Source organism: Ctenopharyngodon idella, chromosome 13, assembly GCF_019924925.1.
Source record: "Ctenopharyngodon idella isolate HZGC_01 chromosome 13, HZGC01, whole genome shotgun sequence".
In the NCBI taxonomy this organism is placed as follows: domain Eukaryota; kingdom Metazoa; phylum Chordata; class Actinopteri; order Cypriniformes; family Xenocyprididae; genus Ctenopharyngodon; species Ctenopharyngodon idella.
Window position 1 is genome coordinate 18,340,531 of NC_067232.1, and position 19,803 is coordinate 18,360,333.

The 19,803-nt window shown below is 36.8% G+C and overlaps 2 protein-coding genes across 4 annotated transcripts in view; one reads left to right on the forward strand and one right to left on the reverse strand.

Annotated features, from left to right (window-relative positions):
* Positions 1–14,483, forward strand: part of LOC127524964 (collagen alpha-1(XIX) chain) — a 204,256-nt gene extending 189,773 nt beyond the window's left edge. For both annotated transcript variants that reach the window (XM_051917062.1, XM_051917061.1), the window contains exons 50-52: positions 1,001–1,144; positions 6,743–6,820; positions 10,451–14,483. In XM_051917062.1, coding sequence (XP_051773022.1) covers positions 1,001–1,144; positions 6,743–6,820; positions 10,451–10,566 — 338 coding nt within the window. In that variant the 3' untranslated portion in view covers positions 10,567–14,483. The remainder of the gene's footprint in view (positions 1–1,000; positions 1,145–6,742; positions 6,821–10,450) is intronic.
* Positions 14,484–15,350: 867 nt separating this feature from the next.
* The window catches only part of col9a1b (collagen, type IX, alpha 1b), a 32,376-nt gene continuing 27,923 nt past the window's right edge, over positions 15,351–19,803 (reverse strand). For both annotated transcript variants that reach the window (XM_051917063.1, XM_051917064.1), the window contains 3 exons: positions 17,930–18,118; positions 17,581–17,658; positions 15,351–16,292 (listed from right to left, as the gene is read on the reverse strand). In XM_051917063.1, the coding sequence (XP_051773023.1) occupies positions 16,087–16,292; positions 17,581–17,658; positions 17,930–18,118 (473 nt within the window). In that variant the 3' untranslated portion in view covers positions 15,351–16,086. The remainder of the gene's footprint in view (positions 16,293–17,580; positions 17,659–17,929; positions 18,119–19,803) is intronic.

Here is a 19,803-nt window from a genome sequence, read left to right on the forward strand (position 1 = left end):
ACATCTGGGCATCGAGGTTATGAGTTTTTGGAGTTCTGGTGTTGGAATTTGGTCCCATTCTTGCCTGATATAGGTTTCCAGCTGCTGAAGAGTTTGTGGTCATCTTTGATGTATGCGCCAAATGTTCTCTATAGGTGAAAGATCTGGACTGCAGGCAGGCCAATTCAGCACCCGCACTCTTCTATGACAAAGCCATGCTGTTGTAATAGCTGCAGTATGTGGTTTTGCATTTTCCTGCTGAAATACACAAGGCCTTCCCTGAAATAGACGTCATCTGGAGGGGAGCATATGTTGCTCTAAAACCTTTATATACCTTTCAGCATTCACAGTGCCTTCCAAAACATGCAAGCTGCCCATACCGTATGCACTTATGCACCCCCATACCATCAGAGATGCTGGCTTTTGAACTGAACACTGATGACACCCTGGAAGGTCTCCCTCCTCTTTAGCCCGGAGGACACGGCGTCCGTGATTTCCAACAAGAATGTCAAATTTGGACTCGTCTGACCATAGAAAACTTTTCCGCTTTGAAACAGTCCATTTTAAATGAGCCTTGACCCAGAGGACACGACGGCGCTTCTGGACCATGTTCACATATGGCTTCCTTTTTGCATGATAGAGCTTTAGTTGGCATCTGCAGATGGCACTGCGGATTGTGTTTACCGACAATGGTTTCTGGAAGTATTACATGGCCCATTTAGTAATATCATTGACACAATCATGCCGATGAGTGATGCAGTGTCGTCTGAGGGCCTGAAGACCACGGGCATCCAATAGCCTGTAGCAGGCATCAAATTTGAAATGAGCTCATTTAGTGGATAAAAGTGTAAAATTTCTCCATTGAAACATTTGTTATCTATGTTCTATTGTGAATAAAATATTGGCTCATGTGATTTGAAAGTTCAAATTTAAAAAAACGTCCCAACATTTCTGGAATTTGTATAATATAATATAATATAATATAATATAATGTTTTTTTTTTGTTTGTTTGTTTTTTCAGAGAGGTTTTCAGACAGTTACGCATTGCTGCAGAAGACACCAGCAGCTATATTAGCCGCACAGGGTCGACATGGCCCTCCGGGGCCACCCGGTAATGATGGCTCCCCAGGACCCCCTGGAGAGCCAGGACCTCCAGGCCCCCAAGGTAGGAGCCAAAACCCAAAAGACTAAACATATTATGGACCTCTTTACGCTGCTCCTACAATTATCTTGGCTCACACAAAAACAGAGATGCGCAAGACCATAATTTATTTATATGACTCATCTGTTTCCCCAGTATTAAGCTAAGTTTTTTTGCTAGCTTCTCAAGGATTCCAGGGCTTTTTTTTGTCTCTTGGTGGAAAAGAGTGTGTTTATGTGTATGTATTATATTTGTATTTACTGTGTCGGCTGCTCCTCAAATGGTTGATTGAGTTGCACTGAACTGAGCGGTTTGAGGTCATGTTGCTTTTTGGGCCAAGTCAAGCTTTGAACCTCAAGTTTTGATCACATTAGCCTCTATTATTTGAGCCAACATCATCTAGCTCAGAAGACTAGGAAATGAGCAAGACGGTAATGTCCTTCCTACACGGCATGCAAAAATGGCCGTTGATTGGAATATTAGGTGTGAGAGATCTTGCTTGCTACGTCAGAGGAGAAAGGTGGCAGATAGCTGCATGACAAAGTGGCATATGGTGCCTAGAGCCTGGCGGGACATATGAAGACGGATGAAGAACCGACCCAGAATAGGAGAATGTAATATCGCCCTGGACAGACTTGTGAGAGCAAGAAAGATAAAGAGAAGTGAGCGGATGGAAAAAGCCACGCAATATCTCACTTTGTTGGATTAAGCTCAGCAAAAAAACGAAGGGGAGTGAAAAAATAAGCATTTCTGAACATTCATCAAAGACTGGCAACTAATGTACTGCTCCTCTAGGGTTTCTCATCAATAATGACTTGCAGTTTGGTTCTGTCCATCCTGTCTGAGTTCCTAAGGACCCTTGACCATTAGGACATGATGCTTTTCAAGATATAAAACTATGGTGTACATTTGAACTCTAATAATTGATGTCCATGCAAAGAAACCTCATACTTTGGGCTGTGCTGAGTGAGTATACAAATGTTGTGAAGATTGTATTATTTATATATAGATTGTAATGATGCATTTATAACAGCGGATGAAGCTCTGAAATGCCAATTTCTATCACTTTAATGTGTATTTGTGTTGTGTGGCACATTGAACTGCGGATTGTGCTTTGGAGAATGTTGGAGAGAAAAGTTTCTCTGCAGGCACAAATCCAATGCGAGGTATCAGAGATGGAATTTTAACCCTGATAAATCAGAAATTGAGCACCTCTGTGTGGCTTGACAAAGTTTGCCGGTAATATTTCCTCATTATTCCTCGTCATCCTCCACTGGAGTCTGTCCTCCTTTGGAATCCTCAATTTGGCCACTTTTTCATGTGATATGCTAAAATATATTGTTATGAAGAAAAATATCTCTGCAATCTTTACACGTCTGAGTCACATTAATTCCACTTGGGGTCAGTTTTCTTGCTGGTTAAACTAAATGAGAATCTGCACCAATAATACGTCTTTGTAGGTGTTGCTCAAGAACGCTTCTAAATGCTGGTGTTGAATTTAAATGCTTTTGCTTTTTTATGTCATTTTGTTTCTTTTTTGGGTGCTATTTGGTTTTTACTTATTTTTATTTCATATACACTGCCCGTCCAAAAAAAAAAAAAATATGGCTGTTTTGATTTTAATAGGCAAATACTTAAGAATCTATGAATGGATCATTATTACAGTGATTATTATGTTTCTAGCATGTTTTATGTTAGGCAACAGTTCATTTAACCCTAACAGATGGAGTGTGTTGCTTTTCATTTCTTAAACAACCATGTCGGAAGATGGCCATATTCCAGGATGACAATGCCAATATTCATCAGGATTAAAATTGTAAAAGAATGGTTCAGAGAGCATGAAAAATCATTTTCACACATGAATTGGCACCTCTGAGTCCAAACTTTAATTTCATTGAAAGTCTTTGGGATGTGCTGGAGGAGACTTTACAGAGTGCTCACCTGTCAATACAAGATCTTGACCAAAAATTGATGTAGGGTACAACAGGGGTTAAAGGCACACCTTAAGAAAAAATAGGCTTTTCACTACTCTCAAAGTGTATGATTGCAGAAAAAATATATATGTTTGTATTGAACATTGATGGACCAACAGATTTTGTGTGAAAATAAATCATAAAAGTGGTTCATTTTGTTTAAAAATCTAAATGTATGAGGTGGCGAGGGGGACATTTTACCCCACACACGGGTATAAGGCAAAAGGCACAAGTATTGATACAAATACCTTATCTAAAATAATGTTTTTAGTAATGTCTAGGTTAATACTTGTTCAAAAGAATCACTTTAGCAAAGCTTGTACTATTTTCTGTTTATTTTGAGTAATAAAATAATTCATTTTTATTCAATAAATGTCATTAAAATGTTAATATATATATATTTTTTTTTTTAAAAAAAATACAGAAATAAAATTATTTAAAAAAGTAAAGATTCTTCAAGCATTGAAGGAGATACCATAATATTTAATATAGATTAACAGTAGTAACAATAAATGATATGATTAATATAATATTTTTAAATATAATGGTTTCATTATTAATATATGGTGATTATCTCTAAGGTGTATACCAAATTTGATATATGATATTTTCCATCTGAATCAAACCATGTCATGTCAACAAATGGAGAAGTCAGACAGCTGTTTAATGTTAATTATTGTGCCTTTAGCCCCAACAGCAGGTGCGCTTTTTACCCCAAAATACCATACTTTTACATATTCTTCTGTTATTGAAAAACTTGAACAAAACTGAAAATCATTAACAAGACCTTTGTCTGAAAATATATTCAATAATTTAATCGATTCTCATTTGCTACTTAAATCAATAACATTTAAAAAAAAAAAAAAAATCAAATATTAGATCAAACTACCTCAGAATCAACTTTGCGCTGCTGCCCGTGATCACGTCAAGGATCAGACAAATTTGCACGTTTATCTTGAAAAGCAGATGTTTAGGAAAGTGCTGCAGCAGGTTTTTGTGCCATTTAGAGGTTCAGAGGAAAATAAAATCAAAGGCGCCTTTTGCCCTGCAGCAGCTTTAACCCCATTGTACCCTACCTCTTGATGGAAATAACATCACAACATTTATTTCCATCGAGAGGTGCATCAATTTTTGGTCAAGATCTTGTATTGACAATGCAAGAGGTGAGCACTCTGTAAAGTCTACTCCAGCACATCCCAAAGACTTTCAATGAAATTAAGGTCTGGACTCAGAGGTGACAATTCATGTGTGAAAATGATTCTTCATGCTCCTTCCCAACCATTCTTTCACAATTTGAGCCTGATGAATTTTGACATTGTCATCCTGCAATATGGCCATGATGTGTCTCCCTGCATGGTTGTTTAAGAAATGAAAATCTACACACTCCATCTTTTAGGGTAAAAGAACCGTTGCTAAACATATAACATCCCAAAAACATAATAATAACTGTAATAATGATCCATCCATAGTAGTGTTGTCAAAAGTACCAACAGCAATAGCAAGATTAAAAATGTGACGCTTTGAGTGCTGTTGAGCAGATGCGTAAACACCTCCGATTGGCTATTGTGTTCACGCACTCATCAGATATGTTTGTGATTGGCTACAATGATCAACGCACAGGAGCGTTCGGAAGCACACGGAAGTGTTTGAATTTGAAAGCGGGTGTAAATAGAGCATCATTGATGTCTATTTACAACATGTTTTTGAAGCGTTAATCATTGTAGCTAATTATAGACATATCTGATGAGCGCGTGAACACAATTACCAATCAGAGGTGTTTACGAATCCGCTCAACAGCGCTCAAAGCGTCACATTTTTAAAAATTTCAGTACCGACTTGGTATCGCAGTCTGTACTTTTGACAACATTAATCCATAGACTCTTAAGTATTTGCCTATAAAAATCCAAACGGTGACTTATTTTTGGCTGGGCAGTGTATATTCTTAAAACAAAATTATTTATTGCGGTTCATATTGTTTCTTAAAATGACTTATGCACATGAACCACATTTGTATATGGTTCATGCAGTTTGAGAGTCATATAACATCATAACATCTAAAACTACTTATGCAACTGTTTTACAAAGCTCAAGTGTAATCAGCCATGCTTTTGTATAACATTTTTTTTTTTTTTTTTGGGATAACATTTTTAATCCCTTTGTAACGTTTTTTTTTTTTTTTTCATTTAAAGGTGTGTCCTATGGTGATGAAATCCTCTAACTTGGTTTCATTAAAATGTATCTAATTTATATTTTTATTTTAAGCTGTATTTTCCTGCATGCCAAGAACATACCCGATTATACTTAATGCTGAGTGATCAGTTATTATATGAATATCAAATATTGTCATTTTATGCATAGTAATGTACCAAGCTTTTTTGTTAATCTCAATGCAACATTTTTAAAGATTTTTTATTATTATTAACTGGTGGTTTATATGAGCAAATCTGCCAATTTAACGGAAATATGAAGCCATTTAATGTTGAATTAAATGTTAAAATATTTCTATATATTGTTTTCATTCTCATTTTTATTTCTCCACAAGGTTTAGACTTTTTTTTTTCGAGTATGAAAATGGATTTTAAATGTAAGATCTTAGCAAGATAACAGTTTTCAGGCTGCATTTCGCAAGTATTGTATTGCAGCTCCCCCTGCCTTATAACTGTGCAGTATGAACTCCCGCCTCGAGCAGGGGGTGATAATGCAGTGATTGTGAGCGGCCACAGGAAGCCATGATGTGATGCCGCAGGTAGAGTGCTGTCCTTCCATGGAATGCCATTGCATTGGATTGAATGCATCTGAAGGTGTCGACACACTTTAATTAGTTAGCTAGTTAGTGTGTTTGCTTGTGTAAATTGCACATGTAAATTAGTACTGGTCGCACTGACGATTACTGCATTATTTGGCATCTCTTGGGTATTTTCTTTATTAATACCTACAGTGTTTCTCTTTCAGGCTAGGCTGCCTTAGAGGAAACACATCACTAACGCATGTGTATTTTGACTGGAGGCAGTTTTCTGCATGCCATTAAAATGATGATCTTATGATTGGTTTCTTACTGAGTGTGTAAAAACAATACTAAAAGATCAGCATCAGCTAATGCGTTTTTGTTTGTTGGTTTTCCTGCCCGCTGTGTATGACATGCCATCCAGCACTGTCAGCATTTGTGGTGCTCTTTAAATACTTTGAAAGCGTGTTTCTGATAGATGGATTTGTCATTACTCTTGAAGGGCTTAAAAATTCGGAAAATTCGTAGACTAGTTGTGTAACACAGCAGATTTGAACAGGCTTTACAGTATGTACCATTTCCAACTGTTACTTTTTTTCTTTTTCTTTTTTGAAGGACACACTTTTATGGAGATCATCTGAATCTAGAAGCCAATTGTTTGGATATTATGTCTCAGCTAAACTGTTAAGATAAAGTATCTGTCAATGCTTTTTCATTTAATAAAATACTAACTAAACAGCGTAGTGATGGGTAAATTCTGCCTGTTAGTAAAAGATGGAATACAGTACAGTATTCTAATAAAATCATCACATGACCATAACTCTCTCTCTCCCCCCACAATTACAATTACCCCCTGCATAGATATATAAAGACATATATATTCTACATCTGACATTGGGTTTTTGTGTGTTTTACCCCCTGCAGGGTATCGGGGGCAGAAAGGGGAACGGGGTCAAATGGGGTTGGGAATTCCAGGAACTCCAGGCCCCACTGGCCCACCAGGTACAAAACTCTCCAGCACTGTTGAGCCAATTAGGATATATTATATCCTTTATCCTTTATATTATATATATTTTGGATAAACATTTCAAATTTTGTCGATTCTTTCTGTGACATATCTTTCATATACCACAAGAAAAAGTATGTAGATTAAGTATGTAGATACAATTGTTTACTGAATAATTCATGTGCATCACCATTCAAAATTTGGGGTTAGTCTTTTTTTTTTTTTTTTTTTTTTTTTTTATAAAGAAAAAATGTTTTTAAAAAGTTATGCTTTTATTCAGCGTAGTACACATTAAGTTGATCAAAAATGACAGTAAAAAATATAATATTATAGAAATAATAATTTCTATTTCAAATAATTGATGTTCTTTAGGGGTGTTTGATTCCAGGTTTTTTGGAGTCGACTTCGACTCCTGACTCCCACTGTATGAGTCGATGGAATCGACTCCATTTACTTTACATCAAAACAGGGTCATAAATAAGCAAGGGTGCACATAACTTTTTTGGTCTGGTTCTCAAGGGAGCACCTGGAGATGCTGCTTGGTACTCACACTTTACATGACACACTTATCCTAAAAGCTGTCCTGATCACTTTCCTCCTGACTGCTCTCCTCACTATCTTCTTTTCTCTCAAACATGGTAGATGATGATGATGATGATTTTTTTTTTTTTTTTTTACTAACATTAATGACAGACAACAGCAAGAATATTAGGCTGCTGTCACTTTAAGAAGGAAAGCACGGACCGAATAACTGACACACATCCGGTTTCTTTCTCAACTGGTCACTTATGACATAACCGAGAGAATACTTGCCGAGACGGGTATTTTGACATAATTTTGTGTGTATGTGTCCGTTCATGCGCAAGTAAACGCGAAAGAGGAATTAATTCGGTGTTTGAGAGCCGATTTTCGCCCCTTCTTCCGCTTTTAAAATCGTTTGAATGTGTTAATTGGTGAGACAAAACACATCCAAATGATAAACTTTCACTCTATGATGGTTAAATTTAGCAGTTAATCCGCGAATCACATGCGTGCCGACCCGCTGGACCTTATCCGTATGGATCACGGATTAACTGCGATCCGTTGCACACCTAATAATTAATGAACGCACTTATCACCATGATTGCTATCTTACCAGAGAAGGAGAAAATCCTACTCCAGTAAGTAAACGTGTCCCTGTGAACCGGTCCTCAAAAACATTGGTACTCAAAAGCGCTTCCCTCCATGTTTTCTGGTGCGCATCGTTTATATTTTACCACGCATGCGCACCTGCGTACCACTTATGTGCACCCCTGTAAATAAGGCAAGATGGCAGTCCTTACACACTTAATTTATTTTTCCCCGACATGAAGCCTAAAAAAACCCATTGGCAAATGGAAGTGATTGGAACACCTGAATTCAGTGATTTGGAGGGGTGTCCCAATACTTTTGGCAATATAGTGTATGTATAATTACAAACTAAAGTCACTATGACTATTACCTATTTCTAAAGTAAGCTACATATAGGATAAATGTATGTGACAAAGTTTTTGCGACAGCTCTCTGACTCGATTCGTCAATGTCCGAATTCTTCGCTTCGTTTTGTTCACTCCTTGCTTCTAGCGCCCTCAACTGCCATGCAGTATATAGGCTATTTCAAATTCAATTAAAATATATTGCAATAGAAAAGAGCTATTTTAAATAGTAATAATATTTCACAATATCACTGCTTTTACTGTATTTTTGATCAAATAACTGCAGCCTTGGTGAGCATAAGAGACGTCTTTCAAAAACATTAAAAAAATCTTACTGACCCAAACTTTTGAACTTGAGTGTAAGGGTTTGTTCACACTTGGCATGTTTGGTTCGATTAAAACGAACCCTGGTGCGATTACCCTGTTAGTTTGGTTTATTCAAGCCGATCTCACGGCAATTCGTACATATTTCACAAGGTAGCTAATTCGTACAAATGACCTACCCCTAACCCCGCCCCTAAACCTACCCGTCATTGGGGTTTAGACAAATCGTACGAATTCGTACAACCTCACTTGTACAAATTCATACGATTTGTCTAAACCCCAATTAGCCACCTCGTAAAATACATACAAATTGTTCGTGAGATAGCGTTGGTTTATTTGAATAAGTGTGAATGCTGCCATCCAAACCCTGGTGCACACCAAACCAGAGTTTGTTTGGAAGCGGACCGACACCCATCTTTTTAGCGGTCTCGGACCACTTTCTAAAAGAACTCTGGTGCGGTTTGAATGAAACGTGAACGCAACACGGACCAAAGACATGTAAACGAACCAAAAACAGGACATAATGTCACAAGATGCGACCCTAAAAAGGACAGAATGCTCAAGCATACCTGTTTTTTCTCGTCATAGTCACGATGTTGCCCATTACAGTTCAGTACAGGCATCAAAACCGCCAGCAAATCTTCATTTGCATTTGCGACGGAGGGATTCCTATTGCTGTTTTGACTCCTTTACGCATTGCATAAGCTCTTCACGAGTTCCCAGCTGGTCAAAATACCATTCAGGCTACACATATACAAAGAGCCCATTTAACCCAGCACACAGCATTGTTTTGGATGTTCGGTAAGTTCTGTCACAAAATATACACCATAAAAGCCGACCAATCCGGTTGTGAACGTATCTTGAGGTTCGGTGTTAAAAATGCCACTGTGAGTGCTGGTCCGGACCAAATGAACCAACTACAAGTGTGAACACACCCTAAGTCCTTTGTATTCCAGCTTTAGACTTTTCAGAATGTCTTTTCCTATAGTCTTCCATAAGAGCATTAGCTTAAACATGTTTTTATCTTTGTTTTTACAAAATGAGGGATAAATTGAACTATTTTCTGTGGTAATTGACCGCATGCCTCAGATGCTGCCAATGGACCTTACAATGTATTTAACCCAGAATATTCCTTAAATACATGAGCTGTGACAATATGTAATGAGTAGAGATAATTAAAAAAAACAAAGGAGGATGATTGTTTTTAAGGTACATTATCTCTTATATAATAGCATATGTTTTTGAGTTGTAAGGATGGACAGGCTAGATCAAAATCTGTCATGTAGAACAATAGAAACATTGCTTTGGGTTTTTGCTGGGGTCCAGAAAGGCCATCGTTGCTTGTAAATGCGTTTCCCTGATGACCGTACTTTACACTTTTCACACTCTTGAAATCTGCAACATACAGATAGCAGCAATTATTTAAATTGGTGCTTTAATGTTTTACTTTTTAAAAGCACAGGCAGATAATGGCTCCAAACTAAACTAATGACTACGGCATTCCTTAATGAACGGCTCTTTTATAGAGGTACAAAGAGCTCACTGATTGTTCTTCAAATGAAAAAATACAAAGGAGACTTCTGACTGTGGCTTCTTTATAATTGCATGGCGCACCGTTATCATTGTGTGCTGTGATTTCCATCTTCCTCCCACCCTCCGCAGTTAAAGGGTAACAAGCCCATGAAAAGAAATTTTATTGTGTTTATCCTGAAATATTCTGTTGTGATCACTCAATGGTAAATGTGCCCACAATACCTCAGCATCATAGTAATGAGTTCCACACAGACATTATCTAGTTTCTATCAATCTAGTTTTTTTTTTAACTACCTGTTCTTGATTTGTCTACAGGTTCACCCGGAATGGGATTCCAGGGGCCTTCAGGTCCCCCGGGGCCCCCAGGTCCACAGGGAAGATGTAACCCCAGTGACTGTTTCCATCCTTACGCCAGACGGGATAGAACCTGACGCATCCTCATCAAACCTGATGAGACCCTGGAAAACCAATGAACCAGCTCATCTACATAAGCTTTAAATCCTATTAAAAACAAATGTAGGATCCCTGCTGCAGGAGAAGACTACAGCAAACTCCATCCCCATAGAGCAGCCATTACTGGTGTTGTCATTTAATTTCATCATTTATCTCCGTTTCATTTCCTATATTTGTGACCAATGCATTTACTCATTTTCCCATGTTTTGTGGCTATGACTTGAGAATTCAAGTCCCGTCATTACACTAATCACAACGGACAGGTTTGTGTATTTTGAACGCAGGTGAAATGAGAATTTTATGTACATTTGCTTATTTTCTTCGGGCTGATGTGAAGTTGAGTTTTAATTCAGTTGTGATGGCGCTATGCAATCTAAAACAGAACATATGAGGACAAACATTAAGTTAATGTAAATAACAGGCTTTCAGAAAACTAATTTTGAAAAAAAGAACAAAAAAACTTTCAAAGAAGTGTACTTTCCAGCCCTGCTCGTGAAGGGAGTTATTGTCACGTTTATCACCTCAGATGCACTGATGATAATGGAGCGCTGATACAATATAAAGACTGACACATTATAAACACACAAAATAATTTAACATATGATAATAATGTATATTTATTCATCCATTTATTATTTTTGTAGTATTTATTTATTGTTTTATTTAAATTTATACAAAAATATTTTTTTCGTTACAAATTATATAATCAGAAAACTGAAAAATTAACACAGACAGAATATCTCACATCATTTCTTGTACATTTTAGCTTATTTCCATGTTTAAATTAGATTTTGAATCCCAGATATTCAATGTGGCTTCAGACTTTTATGTTCTTTTTTGACCAAACACAGCAAAGATGAGAGATTAGAGAAGTAATAGTGATCTTTCTGTGTTGGCCAGTGCTGGTGAGGTGAAAACTGCTCATGACATCGATACGCTTTAATTGTTTACAGGGAAATAAGCGCTGTTCCTTTTTTTCTGACTGTTTAAACACCCTCATGCTGGTGTTGTATGTATATTTTGTTCTTTACTTGGTTTGTTTGTTGTTGTTTTTTTCCAAAGAAAAGTTGTGGAATGCTTTTAAATACCTATATTTATCTTTGCATTTGAATATAATTCTCTCTCATTTCTTTTGCTTTGTATGGAAAACATCCTTCCATGTTACTTGAATATTTTTATAAGACATATGTCAATATCATGTTCACAGTTTAACATATGGCAAACCTTTTAACATCAAACTTTGTACATTTTTCTTTTCACGGGCAGCAGTGTGTCTTAAGACCATGTTTCTGTGTAATTTAGTTGTATAATTTTGCAAGGATTGTAGTCTGGATTGAGTTATTTATTTATTTTATAGATGATATTAATATGGTGATCCAGAATCAGTAAGGTGAGATTTACTGAAGGCACATACGAGTCATTGAATAGAGCATGTGAGCGACGCTCAATATTCCGCTCTATGCCAGTGTGCTCCGCTCAATCGCTCATGGCCCAAGCGAATGCCCGGCATGGGAGCAAATCCCGCTCCAACATAAACCTAGCTCTGTTTATTTCTATGGCATCGCTGTCGAAGGGGAATTAGCTGGTGAAGTGGATTGACTTATTGTAGAGTTCACTAAAGTTGTTTGAAATGTTTGAAGCGAATGTCATAACAAATGTCAGTAGTGCGGGAACATTTTAAAATGAGCAGTAAATCCGTAAGATCTTACCTTCATACTGTGGAAATACAAACCGGAAGACAGAACACAAAGAGCGCAGCACTGAAAAGGTCCGGGGCTACGTAAGGTCTATACGTCTATCTATGAATTTCTTGAATAAATGTCTCAGTTGCAGTAGGCCTATAAATAGGTAACAGTTATGATAGTTGTGGCTTTAAAGCAATATATTGTATAAATAAACATGACGTGATTTGACTGGAGTGCCGAATTGCAGAGCTGAATCAAACATCAAACAAAAATCCACATCGTTATGATCGAATGCTTTATTTACTGCTGTTTTCTCACCGCTGTCATTTTAGTTGTTTATTTTGTTATAGAAAGGAAAGCGAGCAGCACGTATTTACTAGGGGTGTGACGATACACTTGGCACACGAGGCGAGATGATATTTTAACACTATTTTTTAAGAAATTTTCAGTGACGAAGGATACGACTGGAAAAATAGTTTTTCATTCGACTGAAAGTCACAAAGTGCAAAACAATGTTTTAACTAATAATCTTGTAATGAATGTCTCTTCGGTTCTATATTCTGAGTATCTTTATTGTTCTGTAAATGACAGAATATAGCGCACTGTAAAACTCTGTCATACTGATATCGCGAGAGCTTTTCACCTTGACGAGAAATATCGTCACTTTAAAATCACAAGATCTCGTCACATCCCGAATATTTACAGTCGTCTAAACGCCACTAATGCTCCTATGGAAGCTTGTTCCCCCACTGAATAAAAAATGAAAAATGTAATTGCGACTTTATATCTCACAATTCCGACTTATTTTCTCTGAATTCCTGAGAAATAAAATCGCAATTCTGAGAGAAAAAAACGTTGAAACTTTGAAAAAAACTTTGAGATATAAACTCCCAGTTGCAAGAAAAAAAGTCAGAATTATGAGTTTAAATCTCACAATTTTGACTTTTTCTCGCAATTGCGAGTTTATATCGCAATTTTGAGAGAAGTCAGAATTTTGAGATAAAAAGTCGCAAATACTTTTTAATTTTTTTATTCCATGGCAGAAACAAGCTTCCATACGCTCGATGTTCACTAACAGATGTGAAGGTATTTCGAACTTCTTTTTACCCCTAAGCAAAGAACGAAAAAGAACTTTGTTGTTATCACAAAATGAATCTTTGCTAACTCAATTTCTACACACCCTTTCAATTTCCTCTCATTCTTCGTTCTTAACTATTTTACATTTATATATACAGTTCACAACTTAATTAAAACAACATTTGAACTCCATAACCTTTCACATATCCTCGAATCAGCATATCACTAAGGGCATTCTGGGTTGAGCGAGCTGCCCTGAGCAGACCAAGCGAGCAGAGCGGAAAAAATATTAGTGCTCTCCTCACACGCTCTGTCACTGAATCTTTTGACTTCACCCATCTGCCTCTGTTCGGAAGATGAAAGTATACTGGAGTCAAGTATACTGGATGACAGTTTTGTTTTTGCTGTGTTTGTGCTGCTTTCTTCTTTTCATCTCAGTCTTCCTAGTCTCCTCCCTTTTCTTTTTCTTTCTTTCTTTCTTTTTCTTTGCACCTAAGATTGTGTGACGAAGCAAACCCTTATTAGGTTTTTGCTGTTTTACTCTTACTCATTTTATGCTTTTAAATTTTTATATGTAATGTACCGGATTACCTCTGCTGAGAGTTCAAATATTGATGGTTCAGGTCATAAGACACTTTTTGTGGGGAATCAGTGAATTGCTTGTCTGAAAGCATCTCAGAGTTCATATTTACCTTTAATAGTAGCCTACCAATAACTTTTGTCAGTTTTATTTATCATAAAAATATATGTATTTGCATTGTTTTTCAGTCAACCACAGATGTTTAATTTACAGAAAATGGGCTATAAAGAAAGTGATGACATGTAGCATGAAGACAATATTCTTCTCAAGGGCTAAATCTGTATGGACTTACTTGAAGGACAGTCTTAAGACAAAACACCACATCTACCTGATATGCACTGCTTCATCTGAACATCTGGAAGATATAATATGGTTCTGTTCTTAATACAATGAATGTTCATTGTGGTCAGATACAGTAGCACACACCATTTGCCAGTTCCTTTTGCTTTTTTTTGTTTTGTTTTTTGTTTGTGCTTGGTCTTGTAGATGCATTTGGTTTGCATATTTATATAATTGTACATTGTTTTAATAAATTTACTTAATTTAACATTCATTGTGAAACTAGTGTCTTGCATATCTCTCAATATGCAACTCAAATTTGGTTATACTGTATGAGGGATATGGTGTTCAGTTCATTTCAAGTGGTAGGCGGAAGTTAACTTGCCTTTGCAGACTGTTATTAGTAAACTATGAATGTACTAACACGTTGGTTCATTATAAGTTTAATAGCATTATTTGAGTTAGAAAAGTATTGTACATTTTTTGTGGTGTCATGTATATTTGTTAATAATTTAATGTTACTGGGTTTTTCTCATAATTGTGTGACTTAATGCCATATTGCAATACCTTTAATATTTACTGTGGATTATTTGTTGCAATTTTATCCTTCGCTTGGTGTTTTCAGGATGCTCAGACTTTCAGCATTCCACTCATATTGTTGTCATTTGTATTGTTGAGTGCATGAGATATTAATGTGTACAGTGGATTCAAAAAGAATTTGGAGACTTATTGTTCAAAAAGTTTTTTCAGTATGTCCAAATGCTTTTTGATGCCACTTTATATATTAAGGAAATTTCACATTTTAATTAACATTTAAATAATTTATTTAATAAACATGCATTCACTTCATGCATAACCATTATCAAGTCTGTATTCATGTTTGAAGTTTTAATTGAAGTGAATAACATTTCCTCTTCAAGTCTCCCTCACTCGATTCTGTTACTGAGTAATTGCTGAGTTCAGTTTGCCAGCATTTCTAAATTAGCATCTACACTAAAAGAGCAATCTGAATGTGTTTGTGCCAACATTTTTGCACTGGCATGTAATGAGTTATTTAAGTGAGAAATGAGTATGGAAAAAGCTGTGATGAGTGCAGTCGGGCTATTCAACAAAGAAGCATTTGGTGGGGAAGAAGCATAAAAATGTTTGAGACCTACATTTATTTTGAACTCATATAAAAACATTTAAATTTATTCAAATGTGTCTTCCTAGGATCTCTGTACAAACTTCATCATGATCAAACACCTATGTAAAATAAATAGAAATACCATGAAATGACATTATTTGCATTACTCATGTGTATGTGTCACATGCATCGCCTTCCTGCCCACAACCCTGGAACAATAAATTGGGGGAGTGAATTTCTTACAAAACCACAAATCATTTACATAGATGTACAGAATACATTACAGCATGTCTATATATATCCTCTCTCTGCTTTTTGTTCCTGACAGCAGGTCTCTGGCAGCTATTTCTGTTATGAACTTCGAGCACCATCAATATTTCTGCCAGGTTTATCTTTGCCACACAGAAATTAAAAAGGCCTCAGGTCTAAAGGCCACATTGACGTTTGTTCAGTTCCTAGAGTGGATTTAAAGTATGAGCTGAGAAAAAAAAAAAAACATTTCTAAAGTCTACTGGCTTTCAGGAGGACATTAGATGACCAATAAGTTCATTTGCACCAGCAGATAACATCAGGTGGACCAAAAAAAGTGTCTTATTTGAAATGTTGCCATTTTCTGGACACATGGTAAAGTGTTTGTCATTACAGCTGTATCGCGGTAGTAAATCTATCTGCAAGGGCGATAATGTTTGTGCTCTTCGCAGAGCTGTAAAGGAGTCTTTCTGAATGTCCTGAAGCCCCAACACTGAGGTTTTTAGTTTCCGCCCGGTCCCTTCATGCTAGAGTCTTTCAGAGACTGGTGGGCGGCGCCTGCGCTAAGATTACAGGCCGAAGGATCGCAGTAACCGGGTGGTCCTGCTGAACCGGGAGGTCCAGGAACGCCCGGCTGACCTGGGGAACCAGGTAGACCCCTTTCTCCATCACGCCCGTCTTGACCGTATCCCGGTTTTCCAGGTTCACCTGCAAGACAGAAACGGGTCAGTCATCATCATTCTCACTATTTTTCCTAATAAAAGATTCAAAGAGCCAAAGCGTAAAGTTAATCTCATTTGCATTTCCGCATATTCAGAATACACCAACATGAATGAGATTTGAGAATAAGACAAGTCAAATAGACAGTTTTTTTGGTGTTTTTACATTACATATGTACTACCTTTTTTTTTTTTTAGGCAATATTTTTATATTTTTCAGTGTCCACATTTATTTCTTTTATTTCTTTCTTTTAAAGAGAAAGCTATGGAAGCTTGTTTCTGCCACAGAATAAAAAAAAATGTAAAAGATAATTGCGACTTTTTCATCTTAAACTCACTTTGAAACTTTATTTCTCACAATTGCGAGTTATAAACTCGCAATTGTGAGAAATAAAGTTGGAATTACAAATATAGTCCCAATTGCGAGAAATAGAATTGTGATAAACTCGCAATTCTGACTTTTCTCAGAATTGTGAGAGATAAATTTGCATTTGCGAGTAATAAAGTCCAGTTCTGAACTTTTTTTTTAGTTTCTATCTCGCAATTCTGATTTTACAACACGCATTTGCGACTTTTTAATCACAATGTGATTGTGTTTATATCACGCAATTTGAGAAAAAAGTCAGAATTGTGAGATAAAAAGTCGCAATTACCTTTATTTTTTTATTCAGTGATAGAAACAAGCTTCCGTAGAAAGCAAGATTCTGCTAAATCTCAAATCATGCTTTATGGACGAAAGACAGTCATACAGGTTTGAGACGACATAAGGGTGAGTAAATGGTAGATTTTGTATGTTTTGGGTAAACAACTACTTTAGCATATCATTTTAAAATATCTTAAAGTAGGCTACTGAACGAAACGCTTGAAAATATAAAACTAAAAGAAAAATTACATCAGCACATGGCACTGCAGCTGATCTGTCTTTTACAATTAGACTACTAGGTAATGACTGCATAAGAAATCCTATTTAAACAGACAGCTTCATTCGACTGACAGTAAGTGTCAGTGACACACATACAGCGACAACAGAAGGCTTCATATACCTCCAATTCATCAGATGTCTGACAGCTTCATTTAACACCAATTTAACTTTGCTTTCAAAAGTCTATTACCAGGATGGAGCTAAATATATATCTCCAATATCATTTTAGAAAGGAATGGAGTTGTTTCAGATTGAATTGGTTTGCATATTCATTAAAACCACTTCCATTTATGCATTAATACCATGATTTTCTTTGACAAGAGGAAGTAGGATATGAGACACAGTCAGAACTGACCTGGTAATCCAGGAGGTCCCGGCATGCCTTTGGGTCCTCGAACTGTAGGTCCCCTGTCCCCTCTGTCTCCCATCTCACCTGTAACATACACACAAACACTGTTCAATACTAAGATAACAATAATACTGTCATAACCGTGCCTTTACATACAACACTCTAGTTTAGACTTAACATATTTACTTAGCCCTGAGATTTTAAGTATTTCAATAATTTAATGTCACATTCGCATGTCCGTGGTTCTCTGATGTTGGTTAATGTCCAAGTCTGGAAGCCCTGCAGTAGTTCATTACATCATATGTTGTTCCAGGACTAACAAGCAGTCCAAACTCACAGTCCCAAAATAGCTCACCTTTCGGCCCCTTGATACCCAGAAGTCCCGGAGGCCCTTTGAGTCCCGGAAGTCCTCTTGCACCAGCATGCCCAGGGAAGCCGCTGTCACCTGGGGGTCCAGGAGGACCAGGGGGACCAGGTTTGCCTGGCAGTCCGACCGCTCCAGACTCTGGTCTCCTCAGACTGCCAGCCAACTGGGCCAGCTGCTCTGAAATGGCAAAGACCAAATGCACTAATGAGTGTGAATGGTCCCCTGCTATTAGCACAGCTCATTTTTATTTCATTTCTCCATTGATTTTGCAGTTGCACTCACTAATGAGAGTCATCTAACACTGCACACTGGCTGCTTTGTGATTTGTCTATTGTGCTTCTATACTAATGTTAGGGCGCCTCCTTGAGGTTGATCCATCTTCCTGCTCTTTGTCTTCAAATAAATCCTTCATTTACACTTCACTTAAAGGTGCAGTAAGTGATTTCTGAGAAACACTTGTTGATATTTGAAATCAACCCAAACAAAAACACCCCTCCCTTCATTGCTCCGCCCCAAAAATGAACAATGCAAAGAGTTCAAGAGTGCATGTGTCTTTATCATAGCTGAAGCCAAGCAAAATAATGCTTCGTGAAAAATAAAGCGAAGATGATTAACAAACGACAAGGAAGAACAATAAATGAACATACAGTAAACGAGCATAAACAAGCAAGAGTTATAAAGTCAGATATAAACTCACAATTCTGACTTCTTTTCAGAGAATTGCGAGTTTATATCTTGAGTTTATATCTCGCAATTCTGACTTTCTCGCAATTGTGAGTTTATATCTCGCAATTCTGACTTTATAACTCACAATTGCCAGTTTATAGCTCGCAATTCTGACTTTCTCGCAATTGTCAGTTTATATCTCGCAACTCTGACTTTATAACTCGCAATTGCCAGTTTATATCTCGCAATTCTGACTTTATAACTCGCAATTGCCAGTTTATATCTTGCAATTCTGACTTTATAACTCGCAATTGTGAGTTTATATCTTGCAATTCTGACTTTATAACTCGCAATTGCCAGTTCATATATCGCATTTCTGACTTTATTTCTCGTAATTGCCAGTTTATATCTCGCCATTCTGACTTTATTTCTTACAACTGTGTTTATATCTCGCAATTCTGACTTTATTTCTCGCAATTGGCAGTTTATATCTCGCAATTCTGGCTTTATTTCTTGCAATTGCCAGTTTATATCTTGCAATTCTGACTTTATTTCTTACAATTGTGTTTATATCTCGCAATTCTGACTTTATTTCTCGCAATTGGCAGTTTATATCTCACAATTGTGTTAAAAAAAAAAAAGTCAGAATTGTGAGAGAAAAAGTCGCAGTTATCTTTTAAATTGTTTTATTCAGTGGCAGAAAGAAGCTTCATAGATAACAGCTGAATGTGTACAGTACATGTAAATGTGTCAGAGATGTCTGACTCTTTATTGCACACACTTTAAAAGTTGCTTTATGTTTTGGAAGTAAATAGATCCTAGACTAATTTTACTTTGTTATAGCTCTGATATTGTTACGTGAATAAGCAGATCATTTGCCAGCTTTCAATATTCACTCAAAGCTGTGTTGCAGAACACTGTTAAAGCTCTCGCCTTTCATTTGTCCTCATTCATCCCTTTGAATGGTGTTATTTTACGTTTTCAATTTGCAATGGGAAATTGAGCATAAAGGAAGAGCATTGCGGCTGTTTTTACAACTTTCTTTTTCATTGTGTGAGGGAATAAAAGGGCAGACCGATTTATTCATGATGTAAAGAATCCAATCCCAAGCCGTGAGCCATTGAGCAGGGGCTAGGGTACAGTGAATTTTAACTTTCAGTCGGAAAACGTCCTGAAAATGTATGCAGCATGATGCT